Genomic DNA, 12,951 nt, shown 5'->3' with positions numbered 1-12,951 from the left:
GCCCCTCCTGCAATTTCCAGCAACTGGTATTCAGAATAATAACTGTCTCCATCAACACCTTCTCATACCCCAAGATTCACCAGTTGGAGCCAGCTGTAAAACAAGAGCTGCAAAACTGTGGTTTGGAGAGATCAGCTAATGGCACTCCATCAGCCGTATGCTTCGATCTGCATATGCAGTTGGGATTCTGAAACCCTGGTCAATCTACTGCAGATCACCCAGTGATTCACCATGTATCCCATCTTAACCTTCTGCCAATATCAGCTTTTAAAGAAAGGATTTCCCTTAAAAATAAATAAAAGATAAACGAAAGCAGGAAATTCCTTATCCAATCTCACCATTCCTTATCCAGTCTCACTGATGCCCTCTAATTTGAGCCAGAACAAAGTTTGGAAGGATGTGTTCTAAGGCTCATCAGTCTTGGGGACGATGGCTTTTGAAATTGAGTTCATATACTCAGCTCTCCCAGGTTCCAAATAATAATTACTGGTGACTTTGGGATTGTGTGCGGTGAATTTATTGCTCAGCTGTTATACTTCGTATATGTCAGGAAATTGAGGTTTCATCTTCAGGCTCATGCATAAAGAAATCCAGGAAAGGCAAAAACCTCTACTCTGAACAAACTGAGTATTCTGCAAGAACATTGCATTTAGCAATCTAGTATGTATTGACATCGGCTGTTCCACAATCTCCTGCAAACATTTTATTGCTGAAAACTTAACTGTGGCCCTGTTTTAAAAGGAAACAACACCCCACTCCCCACTTCCGTAAAAGGAAACCCCAAGAAGCCTGCTTTATTTTTCATTACTTACAAGGAACAATATTACAGAAGCTGAGAACAGACCTTGATTGTAATCAGGTCGTTTAAATCAACCTAACAGAGGAGAATTCTTGGTATATTGGCTCCCGCATTAAAGGATGGGGACAGGAAGTACGACGTAGACATTCTGCCACAAGCAAGAAACTTGGCATTTTGCTAGCCCTGATCAGGTTCCTCCCAAGCACTTGACTGAACAAAGGAGGGGTGATTGATCTGGGATTTTTTCCTTGTCTCTCTCTTGTTGGTACACAGGTATTAAATAAAGATCAACACAGAGAATTGGGAGGGAGGTGGAGCTCATGTAGTTGCACAGAATCAGAGGCTTGGGGGATGAGGAGTTACACAAGCCTCTTGCAGTCTTAGACATGAACAGCTGGTGGAGGCATTCTGCTGTACAGTGGTACCTCAGGTTAAGTACTTAATTCGTTCTGGAGGTCTGTACTTAACCTGAAACTGTTCTTAACCTGAAGCACCACTTTAGCTAATGGGGCCTCCTGCTGCTGCCGCGCCACCGGAGCACGATTTCTGTTCTCATCCTGAAGCAAAGTTCTTAACCTGAAGCACTATTTCTGGGTTAGCGGAGTCTGTAACCTGAAGCGTATGTAACCTGAAGTGTATGTAACCCAAGGTACCACTGTATTAGTCCAGTCAGGACGCACCCAGGTAGCTTGGGACAGGGGGAGGAAGCAAGCAGGTAAGAGCTTGCAACACCTCCGTGGCATTGCTTTCCTGCGCTGAGACCCAGTGTTCTAATGTAAGGGAAACGAGCAGGGATATGATGCATACATTTGTGGAAGGCTTTCCTCGCAAAGACTGGCTCCGCCTCTCAGCCATCCTTGTTGTTCTGTGTGGGTGGCAAGGGGACATTTCCCCTTCCAGCCTCGCATCTGCTCTGTTTTTCACCTGCCTCCTTGCGTGTGTAGCATTTGAATTTTCTTAAAACAAGTCGCCCACATTTCAGGAGCTGTGGACTGCTTGATTTCTGAAGCATCGTGGACAATTACCTCTCTGGTAATAGCTCGCTATGGCATTCCAACCTGGAAAGTTCATTACCGCCCGGAAATCCATTGCCTCTGCAGTGGTGGCGCATAGCCTTCAAGTTCTCTCCCCCCCACAACCTTTTTTGGGTGTCCGCATGATGCTTGAATCTAAATGATGGTTGTGGTGCTGCTGGGTGGCTTTGCCGACACCTCCTTGAGCTTCTGCCTGTCTGACAGTTCACCCGCTAGTTTCTTGCTGGCTTCTTCGCCAGTTTTCCCTTGTCCCGCTTTTGTTCTCTCCGACCCTGTTCTTTGTGCCATCAGCTCTGCTGCTGCTGCCTCGTTGGTCATCCTCTGCAACGTTTCTAATCCAGCTGGCCACAAGCTATTTGTGGTGAGGAAATCGCCGTTGCTCCTGAGGGGGCGCTTGCTTGCCTGCCTTTTCTTCATATAGGAGAGTTTGTTTGCCATTGCAACAGTAGCCACGAGTAGACATACACAAATGAAGATAAGCACCCCGATGATGATGAGGCAAATCAGTATTAGCCTTTTGCTGTTCTCTTCGCAGAGTTCAGCTTTCATTTGATCCTGACTAGGAGTTGCAAGTTCTTGATCTGGACCAGTAATGGTGTAGGGAGATGGGGGCACTTCTGGTGCAAGCGTCGAGGGCATTTGCGGGGCAGTTGAAGTCTCTGATGAGGATTGAGAGGTAGATGTCCAACTAAAGGTAGTTGGCTGCATTGTGGATGTCGATTCAAAGGTGCTTATCTGTGTTGTATAAGTAGACGTCTCCCCCAAAGGCAATGTTGTAAGATCCCCACTGGTGTGTGTTGGGGTTTGAGTTGTAGGGACGGTGGGAGTTTCTGTTGTCGTCAAAAGAGCTGTGGTAGTGTCCGCTCTTACTTGTATGTGAAATAGCAAGATGGCCCACCAGAGGAAACCCAAATCCATGTGAGAGTTGCCCATCAGTTTCATGTTTATGGGGACGTTTGCTGCCTGCAAGAATAATAAAGTGACAGGGTTGAGTTTGTTTTGCACCCACAGAAACACTTGTTTCAGTTGTCAGAGAGGCTTCTCCTAAAGGAGAACTTAAATATTATAATGTTTGAATTGTGTTGTGGCATGGTTTGCTTATTCGTTTCTAATTACCACATCCCTAGGTTTTAAAGCAGATAAACACCACACTATAAAAGCATAATAAAAATCAACAAGCCCCGTATAGCTTGTTATTATGGATTAAAGCTTAATCTGACTTTGGGTCTAAGGTATAATGGCTTTCATCTTATAAACTAAACACAGATTGAAGGTTGATTGCTCATAATTCATGTTCTTTCTTCTCAAGCCTCATAGATATTAAGAAAAATATAGTTTCTCTTTTGGTTATTTATAGCATCTTCTGTTCTGTTAAAATTGGAAGGGATAAATGTCATGGCTGTTTTCCCATCTGTGCTGAAACTTAAACTCCTTCTGCGAAAGATTCTTCCACAAGCCACCAGTGCCTTGCAGAAAAGTAATAGAGGAGGTTTTAGTTATACAGTACAACCAGAATGTGTCATTTTTTCATGAAAAAGCCCTTCAGAAGGTAGACTCTTTGAGAAGTTTTTTTACTGCCTTTGCTATATCTCTGGTAACCTTCAGATACACCAGTGCTTTCCAGCAAAACAAAAGGACAACGCCCTCATGTTCCTGTGATCATGAACAAAGAGCCCCAGGCAATCTGTACATATAAAGAAGAGCACAAAAGCAACTCTACAGCAGTTCATTTTGAGAGCTACATTACTCATCTAATATAACATGTTCCTTCGGCAGTCAGTGAAGGGGCATCCTATTGTTTTGATGCCTGCATGGTGCTTCCTTTGTATGAAATGTTTTGGGGAGAGGGGGCTGTGTGCATCCTGTAGATCTGTAGGTGCCCAATTCAAAAACTGGACATCCACCGTGGAATTGGGTGTCCCATGAGTCCATAAAGCCAGTTCACATGTAAAAAAGGACACATCATATAACAATAGATTGCAGATCTAACCCACATTGGGAGAGTTTTCCTTCCATGCACCTTGTGCTAACTTTGCATGTTGCAGGAAGATAATTTTAGTGAGAGATCCCATTGAAAACTGCAACCCTCCTCCAGCTGAAGTGGTAAGGTAAAGGTAAAGGGACCCCTGACCATTAGGTCCAGTTGTGGCTGCGTCTGGGGTTGCAGCGCTCATCTCTCTTTATTGGCCAAGGGAACCGGCGTACAGGTTCCAGGCCAGCATGACTAAGCCGCTTCTGGTGAACCAGAGCAGCGCACGGAAACACCGTTTACCTTCCCACCGGAGCGGTACCTATTTATCTACTTGCACTTTGACGTGCTTTCGAACTGCTAGGTTGGCAGGAGCTGGGACCGAGCAACGGGAGCTCACCCCGTCGCGGGGATTCGAACCGCTGACCTTCTGATTGGCAAGTCCAAGGCTCTGTGGTTTAACCCATAGCGCCACTCGCGTCCCCTATACCTGAAGTGGTACCGTCCTGCAAATATCAACAATTTTGGGGGGAAATTGTTAAAAAAAAAAAAGTGCAACAACTTGGTCGGCCCTCACGCATGTTCACTTCATCAAATCTGGCCCTCTTTGAAAAAAGTTTGGGCACCCCTGATCTAGCCCAAGCATTGTTTACCTTGCCTGGCAGTGACCCTCCAAGGGTTCAGGTGGAGGCTTTTCCTAGCCCTGCTTCCCAAATTCCTTCTACTGGACATGCCAGGAACTAACCCTGGGACCTTGTGCACACAGAGTCCGTGGTGTCCTGCTGAACTACAGCATCTCCTATGTATGAGCATCAAATGATGAAGCTGTCTTCTACCAACTCCAGTCCGTGTTGATCTCTAGCCCTCTGTTGTTTGCTTGACCAGCTCTTTCTGCACTCTCTGGCTGTGTGTTGAACCAGACACAAGCTAGGAGCCAATGACCCATGTAGTCTAATATCCTGTTCCCACAGTGGCTGACCAGATGCCTGGGGGAAACCTGCAAGCAGGACCCAAGCCCAGGAACACTCTCTACTCCTTTGGTTTCTGGAAACTGGTATTTAGAGGCGTTACTGCTTCAATCTTTGTTATTCCCTCCCACAAAGGGAGGGCAGGGACTCCAGATTAAAAATTTACAATAGATGTACATCCGCCCCTTTTATTCCTTGTGCAAAACTTGGGTTTTTGTTTTTCATGCCCAGAGTACACATGACGCCGGTGGTACTTGAGGCTTCCTTCCCTGCCCCCAACCTTTCAGATATTCTTGTTGTTTTTAGATTGTCCTGCCTGGATGGTGCCAGTCATACCAAACTGAAAGCATCCTCGGATGCCCACCATTGCCACACCGCGCTGACTACAATGCTGCCTTATGTGCCTCCACTGCCGGCACAAAGCACTCACTGTTAATTGTAGTAGCTGATGGTTCGTGTTAAGGATTTCACTTAAACAGACAAGAGCAAAGGAACTGACCATTAAGGGCTCTTTCTCCACCTAAGCTCACTCTGGCAAAGTGGCTGTTTTGTTAGAAAACAGTGTGTTGGGCTTTCCTTAAGCACCTTGACAGGTTTCTAATTGTCTTTCTCTCCTACAAGAATGCCTTCCCTCCTCTGTTACATAAATAACATTTGCGGTTCAGTTAGCACCAGGCCCTCGCTTTCTTCAGTAAGTTTCCTGCTTTGCTGCCTAAGGCTCATCGGAACAAGTTAGTTTTACTTCTTGGTACTGGAAACCTCAATCTGGGACCTGCTGCGAGGAAAGATAGAAACAGAACCAAGTATAAAAGGTAGACATACACTTACCTGGAGGAGAGGTCAGCGAAGGGTGTGACTTGGGAGGTCTGTGATTCGCTAGCTAACGGCACCTCAATATTTGTCTGCCTTACAGTGGCAAACTCTAGATTCTGGAGTCTAGAAGGTGGGGATGTTTTTATGCATTGAAAGTGAATGTGCCTCTGAAACATGGTGTTTAGTTCTCCATTTAGAGAACTAAACCACAGAGATGACACATTTCCTTTCTGGTGTAAGTACCCCGTGACGTGTTAAGAGGGAGGGAGGGAGAACCACCATCTTGCCTAAATTAGACCTCCAGATTGACGGATAAAGCATTTGCTTTAAGGCAAGCCTGTTTCTCCAAGCAGCTGAGTACACTGCCACGGTCATCTTTTTCCCTTTTCTTTTTATGTAAATCAATTTGGTGGGGAAGTTGATTTATTGCAGGCTCCTAGAGCCTGTGTGTTGAGTCAACTCTTGAGTATGGAGGCAAAGATTCGCTGTACAGTTTATTGAGATCTGTCTGACACTCAGGCTTCCATGTAAATTATCGGTGTGTGTTTCTTTCCAGGGCTGCTTTCACATTTATTTTAATTGCCTGTAGGGTAATTACTTTTTTTAGCTGGCTAAATCTGGTGGGAGGTTTGGCCAAGCAACACCTGGAGGGCCACAATTTCCTCATTATATTTCGTAAAACTACAGAGAGTTCATCCTTTGGGCTAAGCGCTTCATTCTAGCCGTTTGTACACAGGACAGTTGAACAAATAATGGTGGTGATCTTCCACTACTTCAGGATTAGTGTACCTGTTACGCCTCCCTAAGGAATTAGATTCATTGAGTAATATCTGCAGCATATACATCTATCGCGCTCGGCATTTTAAGACGTTCTCTGCTGGAACGACTTTTCCTCCTGAAACAACAGCAAAGCTTTTAATTAAGTGTACGACTGCTTTACATGGGCTTGTTTGGTGTCCTGAAAGCATCTAAATGCCTCCACTCCTGTCCCTTCATCTCCTGCTATTCATTTGAGCGCTCTTAGACACATCCAATTAAGCAGCAGGATGCCACGTTTCAGCTCTTGGCAAATGAAACATCTGAATTATAATCCCATCAAATGGCGGGCTTGTAATGGAAATGCCAGTACTTGCTTAATTAGGGCAGCACTGCTCTAATAAATGACCTCGTTTTCGTGTTTCAGCGCGGGCGTAATTTGAAAGTTTAGGGAAAGCAAATAAATCGGGGTTTGATGAAGAATCCTTGCTGAGATATGGTTGCTGGTTTGTTTTTATAGAGGAAAAGTTTAAGAGTGCCTTTAAGTGGGAAGGCCAATTTCAAAGTAATTGATGTGCTATTACTCCCTTTTGCAGCTTTTCCAGTTGAGAGGTTTGGAAATTTATCTGTCACTGTGCTTTTGGAAAGGAATGTTTTTGGAGTTGGGGAAGGTCCTATGGGGCAGTTCCAGATGTTTGTGCACCATAGGCTTCTCATAGTGATGGTGTTCAAGGACCAAAAAGCGACTCACATTTATGAGCAAGGGTGGGAGACCTGTGGTCCTCCAGATGTTGTTGGCTTTCAACTCTGATCAGCCCCAGACAGCATGGCCCGGTGGTCAGGGATGATGGGAATTGTAATCCAGCAAAATGCAGTGCCAGATGAGGAGACTTTTTCAGACTGAGAGCCACCATGCCTTATGGGCAGCCTTCTGGTTGCCGGTGATGATGGAGCAGAGGGGAAAGTGAGTGGAGCAGTAGATGTGATTCTTACCATCATTCAGCCACTCAAGAGCCAGAGGTTTCTTCACCCTCACAACTATCATAGGTCAGGGACACATTCCAGCCAGGCTAAAGCACCCAAGGGGCCTCAGAGCAGGACCAGTGAGGGGGGTGGCCTTGGGAGAGTCCCAAGGGCCAGATAGAGAAACCTTGAGGGCCACACTTGTACCGTGGACTTGAGGTTCTCCATCCCTGATGAAAAGCATAGATGTGTGTATTTTCTGCAACAAGGTGCATGCAATGTGGAAGACTATAATGAAGGTCATCAGTATTTTTGCATGTCATGTGCGCTGTTTCAACAGTTCCTGCCTCATTTGAATGTCTGAATCAGTCCTCAAGGCTGAGCCATACAGTGCGTGATTGCAAACTTTGGTTTAATCAGACTACAGTTTCCTACAAGGAGCTGCACGCAATCACAACTCTGACGAAATACATCCATGTGAAATGTCTGTTTCCAAACACCGGTGATTCACGTTCATATATTAAAGCCTTCCCCAACCTGGTGCCCTCCAGGTGTTGTAGGGCCACAGTGCCCAACAGCCCACAAACAACATGGGCAGTTGTTGTCTACAACATCTGGAGGGCACAACTCCTGCTCCACAGGACGACATCTTCAGATCTCATATGGTCACATTTTTTCTCCTTCCCGGCCCCTAGTAGAAGGAGCCCCCCCCCCCAAAAAAAATTCAGATATGTGGTGAAATAATTATGGCCCTCCTGGGCCATCCACATCTCTCCAGATTTGCCTTTAGTATAGCACCCCTCTGTCTATAATAATTGCATTTATTGTGGCCTCTTCCTCAAGAGGAGATGAAAATTTCAGTGTTATTTCTTCCGTTCTTTAAAATTCCTTCTTGTCTCTAACATGACAGATGAGCAAAGACTAAATTCTAATCACTGCTGTTTGTCCCTTGCCAGCAAAGTCACCCTGGAGCTAATTCTACTGTGTTCCTGTTTTCCATTAGGGGAAAGGGGTAATCTCTCTCTCACACTCTTTTTTTATTGCTGTTGCTGAAGACGCAAGCCAAGCTGCACCCTAACATTTCCCCCCTCTCAGCTATTTATTTTTCCTTTCTAGGTTCAAGACCGGCCAGATAAATGGTGATCTGCTGATATACCACGTCTTGCTAACTTTGAAGCCATACTACGCTAAGCCATATGAGATTGTGGTGGACCTCACTCACGCCGGCCCCAGCAATCGGTTCAAAACGGACTTCCTCTCCAAGTGGTTTGTTGTTTTCCCGGGACTCGCTTACGAAAACGTCACCGCTGTTTTCATCTATAACTGCAACTCGTGGGTGAGGGAGTACACAAAATACCACGAGAGGCTTCTGACAGGCCTCAAAGGCAGCAAGAGACTCATCTTCATTGACTCGCCTGGGAAGCTGGCTGAACATATAGAGCATGAGCAGCAGAAGCTCCCGGCGGCCACTTTGGCCTTGGAAGAAGACCTGAAGGTTTTCCACAATGCGCTCAAGCTGGCCCACAAAGACACCAAAGTTTCTATTAAAGTGAGTCTCATGCAACTCTGTGGTCTTTGCCCTTAGGGAATTGTGCCATATATACATTTAGGGCAGTGTGGATTCTCCATTTAAAACGAGCAAGTGCAGAGCATTGCATGGCCCTCCAGATGTTGTGGGACATCTACTTCCATCATCCCTGACCACTGGTTGTGCTGGCTGGGGCTGATGGGAGTTGGGGTTTATTAAGCTTAGCTGTACAATTGTATGCAGTTGTAAACAAATTCTGCTTTATTGAAAGCTTTATTCATACACAGCCACGCACAAGACTGCTTGCCTTGCTGTGACCAAGATTTCCTGATCAATAACAGATTTTATCTCTGTCTCTCACCATCTCTCCCAAAGTGACTGACCACTTGCTAGAAGTCAACCAGGAGAAATGTTAGCTTGCTAGTCAACCATTTTCTGTTCCAAAGTAACCAGTTCATACAGCTTTCTCCTGCTAAATAGCTTGACTCCTTGAGAAGAACCCAATTTCAGAGTGGTTAGGATTCTTGTACCTAATTAATACACATACTCCCATAGAGATTGGTTGCCATCCTTTTTGGAAATAGCACATAAAGAATAAATTGATCTTACTGTTAACTAATGAAATCCCTTACTCTTTTTAAAAGGAGGTAACATAACTGGGTTTTTTTTTGGGGGGGGGGAGTGCGTTGACCATGTTTTCCTCGTACAAACTAAATACCTTCCCATAGGTTGGTTCTACAGCTGTCCAAGTAACTTCAGCGGAGCGCACAAGGGTCCTGGGACAGACGGTGTTTTTGAATGACATTTACTATGCCTCTGAAATAGAAGAAATCTGCCTTGTGGATGAAAACCAGTTCACCTTAACCATCGCCAACCAAGGCACGCCTCTCACTTTCATGCACCAGGAGTGTGATGCCATCGTCCAGTCCATCATTCACATACGGACGCGGTGGGAGCTATCGCAGCCCGACTCCATACCGCAGCATACAAAAATCCGCCCAAAGGATGTGCCTGGGACACTGCTGAATATCGCGTTGCTCAATCTAGGGAGCTCAGACCCAAGCTTACGGTATGGATCTCTTAATTTCAAGTGAAACTTTGTAACAGGCACCAGTTTCTTTAAGGGTGTTATTGGCCTTTTCTCCTTACATCCTGCTTTGAAGCATACCGGCTACAATTTAGCCGGTGTGTTGTATATGCAGCCAGGGTTCTCCCCTTGTGTATTGTGGATCACCTTTACATTCAGAACTCTTTGCTTGCCTTGGTTTGTGTTGAAGCCCGATTGTCTCAGTTGCGACCGTTATGTAAAAGTAAGTGCTTTTGAGGTTACTGAAGCTTAATGCTATACAGTACAAATGTTTAGGATTCATATATACACTTATATCATTTTTTAAGCCATTGAGGTGTCGACCCATTGACTTGTGAAGCATTTTAATAGACTAAGAAGAAGTTCTTGATTCATTGGTTGGCGTCTTTTAAACATTTCTTAATTGCAAGTACTTCTGAAAACTGTGTGTGGCAAGCACCATCTTGGAAGAGGCATTCCCCATTCTCTCTCGTTCATTCACAGGGGGGAAGGCCTCTTTTAAGGACATGCCCAAGGCAACCCATACACTATCTAGAAACAAAATGTGCTCTCTTCTTTAATTGTGTTCTCTGGAGGTCCCCAGGCAGACTAATCTTCAACGGATTAGAAATCTATTCTCCGGTAACCAAACAGGGTTAACAGGAAAGGATACCATGTGGAAAACAGCTTGAACTGGGGTTTACTTCATTTTTTCATCAACACGCCCCCTCCCCCCAAAAAATACCCCAGCAGCCTCAGAACCACTCTGGATTTAAAGTGGCTGAACCAGCGCATGAAGGGATACTCACTCATGATGGAAACACTAGAGTTGATCCTGGAAGCCATGAATAAAGGCAACTTCATGTTGTCAACATAGCTGACCTTTCCTTTGCCTGTCGCATATTTACCAAGCTCTTGGTGAAAGTGATGGTGCATCTCCACCCACAGTGGTATGGACAGTCTCATTTTTCCCTAACTTAGACATCGTTGCAATCAAATCCCCCACTTCCTTCAAGGAAGAAAGGATGTGGAACAAACATCCTTATAGCTTTATAATCAGGGTTCCATGAGCTTATCTTGATGCAGCGGATTCCACATCTGGGGTCTGGACATTGTATCATCAAGGACAGAGCATTCCTGTCAAGTGAATGACAACCAAAGCTGGTGAACATTCCTACCACCCTGTCACAAGCTGGCCCATTGTAGCGGGGAGATAGTGACAAAGCACACCAGTTTTGTTTGTTTTAAACTGTTCTTAATATCACATTTTTAAGTTTCTGTAACCTGCCCTGGAATCTTGTGGCGAAGAGCAGATAAGAAATTGAAACCGTAATCCTGTTTTCTGCAGGGATTTGGTGTATGAGGGAGCTCCCGTTCCCCATCCAAGAAGGATTGAACTCTCTGCACATCAACTGGTGTGTGTTTGTTCATTCCTGCTGCCTGTAGAGATTGGCTGTGTGCACTACTTTTCTAAGGGCGGAACTGTGCATGCAGGTGAACCAAGCAGGATTGAACCTCCAACCATCAGGTGATGTCATTTGACAGCCAGCAAGTGGGAAATGGCCTTGTAGGCCAAATTGGAACCCCCAGTAGGCCAGTATTGGCTCACAAACCAGAGGTCCCGTCCCCCCCGCTACCCCTGTTTTAGGGATAGGCTAGTTCAGGCATAGGCAACCTCGGCCCTCCATATGTTTTGGGACTACCACTCCCATGATCCCTAGCTAACAGGCCAGTGGTCAGGGATGATGGGAATTGTAGTCCCAAAACATCTGGAGGGCCGAGGTTGCCTATGCCTGGGTTAGTTTTTTATTTGATTTCTTATGAGTTAGGGTCAGTGAACTGCTTCCATAGTCTGGACTCTCTCCAGGGCTAGAGGAGAAGTACTTCCCCATACGGCATCATTTCCTGCTGGCCCTGTCTGGTGATCAGAGGAAGTCCGAACAGTCAAAGACTTTTATGCCCTAGAATATCTAAGAAAGGAATTACACAAAGTGTAGATCTCCCTTTTTCTCGTATGCCAGTTTTTGTAGAGTTAATTAGTTGATTCACCAACAGATTCACATATAACTGATCAACAAATATTTATTTTAATTGAGTTCTCCCCCCCCCCCAAACACACACACACACACAAACAGAGAGGGGGGAGAGATTTCCTTGGGATTTCAATTTGGGGGTTTTGCACTGATTAATCTTACATGGTAGATGGAGCCGGTGCTATAGTCCAGAGAGCAACCCTGGTTTCAGTGTTATGAAATTGTGTTTTTGAGTAAAGCCTTTTCAGTCCCCATTGATGAAAGATTCTTTTTTTTAACTGCTTCCCTTATTCTTTGTTGCAGGTCTGCGGCCTATAATCTTCTCTGTGCCTTAACCTGTACCTTTAATTTAAAGATTGAAGGCCAGTTACTGGAAACTTCAGGTCTGTGTATCCCTGCCAACAACACCCTTTTTATTGTCTCTATTAGTAAGACTCTGGCAGCTAATGAGCCCCACCTCACCTTAGAGTTTTTGGAGGAATGCATTTCCGGATTTAGCAAATCTAGTAAGTAGAGACACTTTCCTTCTGCTCTTGTTCTGACAATGGAAAGGTGTTGGGTTTGGGTTTATTACCAAAGTCATAAATGGAAGTGTTTCCTGGTTAGTGTTTTTCTGATCAAGTTCCTCCTTTGCACAACCCATAGCAAATCCATTGGTGCCCATTTCCAAATGTAACAGACTTATCTCTGTCCTAATCTGGTGCCAGGCAGTGTTATGATACAGACTGCAGTCCGTGAGTGCCAAGGACGACGCCAAGCCAAGTTTATTCTATTTGAGTAATCAACCATGTCTTCCTGGTTTCTTGCTTACAGGGAAAATGCAACTCCCCCCCGCCCCCGAAGATTGAACCAATTTTGTAAAATAAACTTTGCTGTCCAACATTAAAGTGTGTTTTTAAAAACGGCTCTGTCTTTACGCTAGCGGTCTGCTGCCTCTTCTGAAATTAAGCAGAGGGCTGTGAATTGTATCTGACAATTAGCCCTATTCAGAGTAGATCCATTGAAATGAATGGAGAGAGCTA

At 45.1% G+C, this 12,951-nt stretch overlaps 2 protein-coding genes across 5 annotated transcripts in view; one reads left to right on the top strand and one right to left on the bottom strand.

The window, feature by feature from the left end:
* Positions 1 to 5,955, bottom strand: part of EVI2A (ecotropic viral integration site 2A) — a 45,977-nt gene extending 40,022 nt beyond the window's left edge. The window contains exons 1-2 of one of the 2 annotated variants that reach the window (XR_013979853.1): positions 5,599 to 5,955; positions 1,412 to 2,796 (exon numbers count right to left, since the gene is read on the bottom strand). Coding sequence is in view for 1 of the 2 variants with exons in the window: in XM_080983214.1 (XP_080839340.1) it covers positions 1,969 to 2,775 (807 nt within the window). In the remaining variant the exon portion in view is untranslated. Of the gene's footprint in view, positions 1 to 501; positions 2,797 to 5,598 lie in introns of those variants that run through there. The other variant, XM_080983214.1, reaches the window with a different exon arrangement.
* The window catches only part of NF1 (neurofibromin 1), a 155,445-nt gene that overhangs the window by 106,019 nt on the left and 36,475 nt on the right, over positions 1 to 12,951 (top strand). For all 3 annotated transcript variants that reach the window (XM_080983306.1, XM_080983308.1, XM_080983307.1), the window contains 3 exons: positions 8,419 to 8,851; positions 9,559 to 9,899; positions 12,233 to 12,435. In XM_080983306.1, the coding sequence (XP_080839432.1) occupies positions 8,419 to 8,851; positions 9,559 to 9,899; positions 12,233 to 12,435 (977 nt within the window). The remainder of the gene's footprint in view (positions 1 to 8,418; positions 8,852 to 9,558; positions 9,900 to 12,232; positions 12,436 to 12,951) is intronic.

Source organism: Podarcis pityusensis (genome assembly GCF_964106645.2).
Source record: "Podarcis pityusensis genome assembly, chromosome: 15".
NCBI lineage: Eukaryota > Metazoa > Chordata > Lepidosauria > Squamata > Lacertidae > Podarcis > Podarcis pityusensis.
Note: the sequence above shows the minus strand (reverse complement) of the source record. Positions and strands in the feature narration are given on the sequence as shown.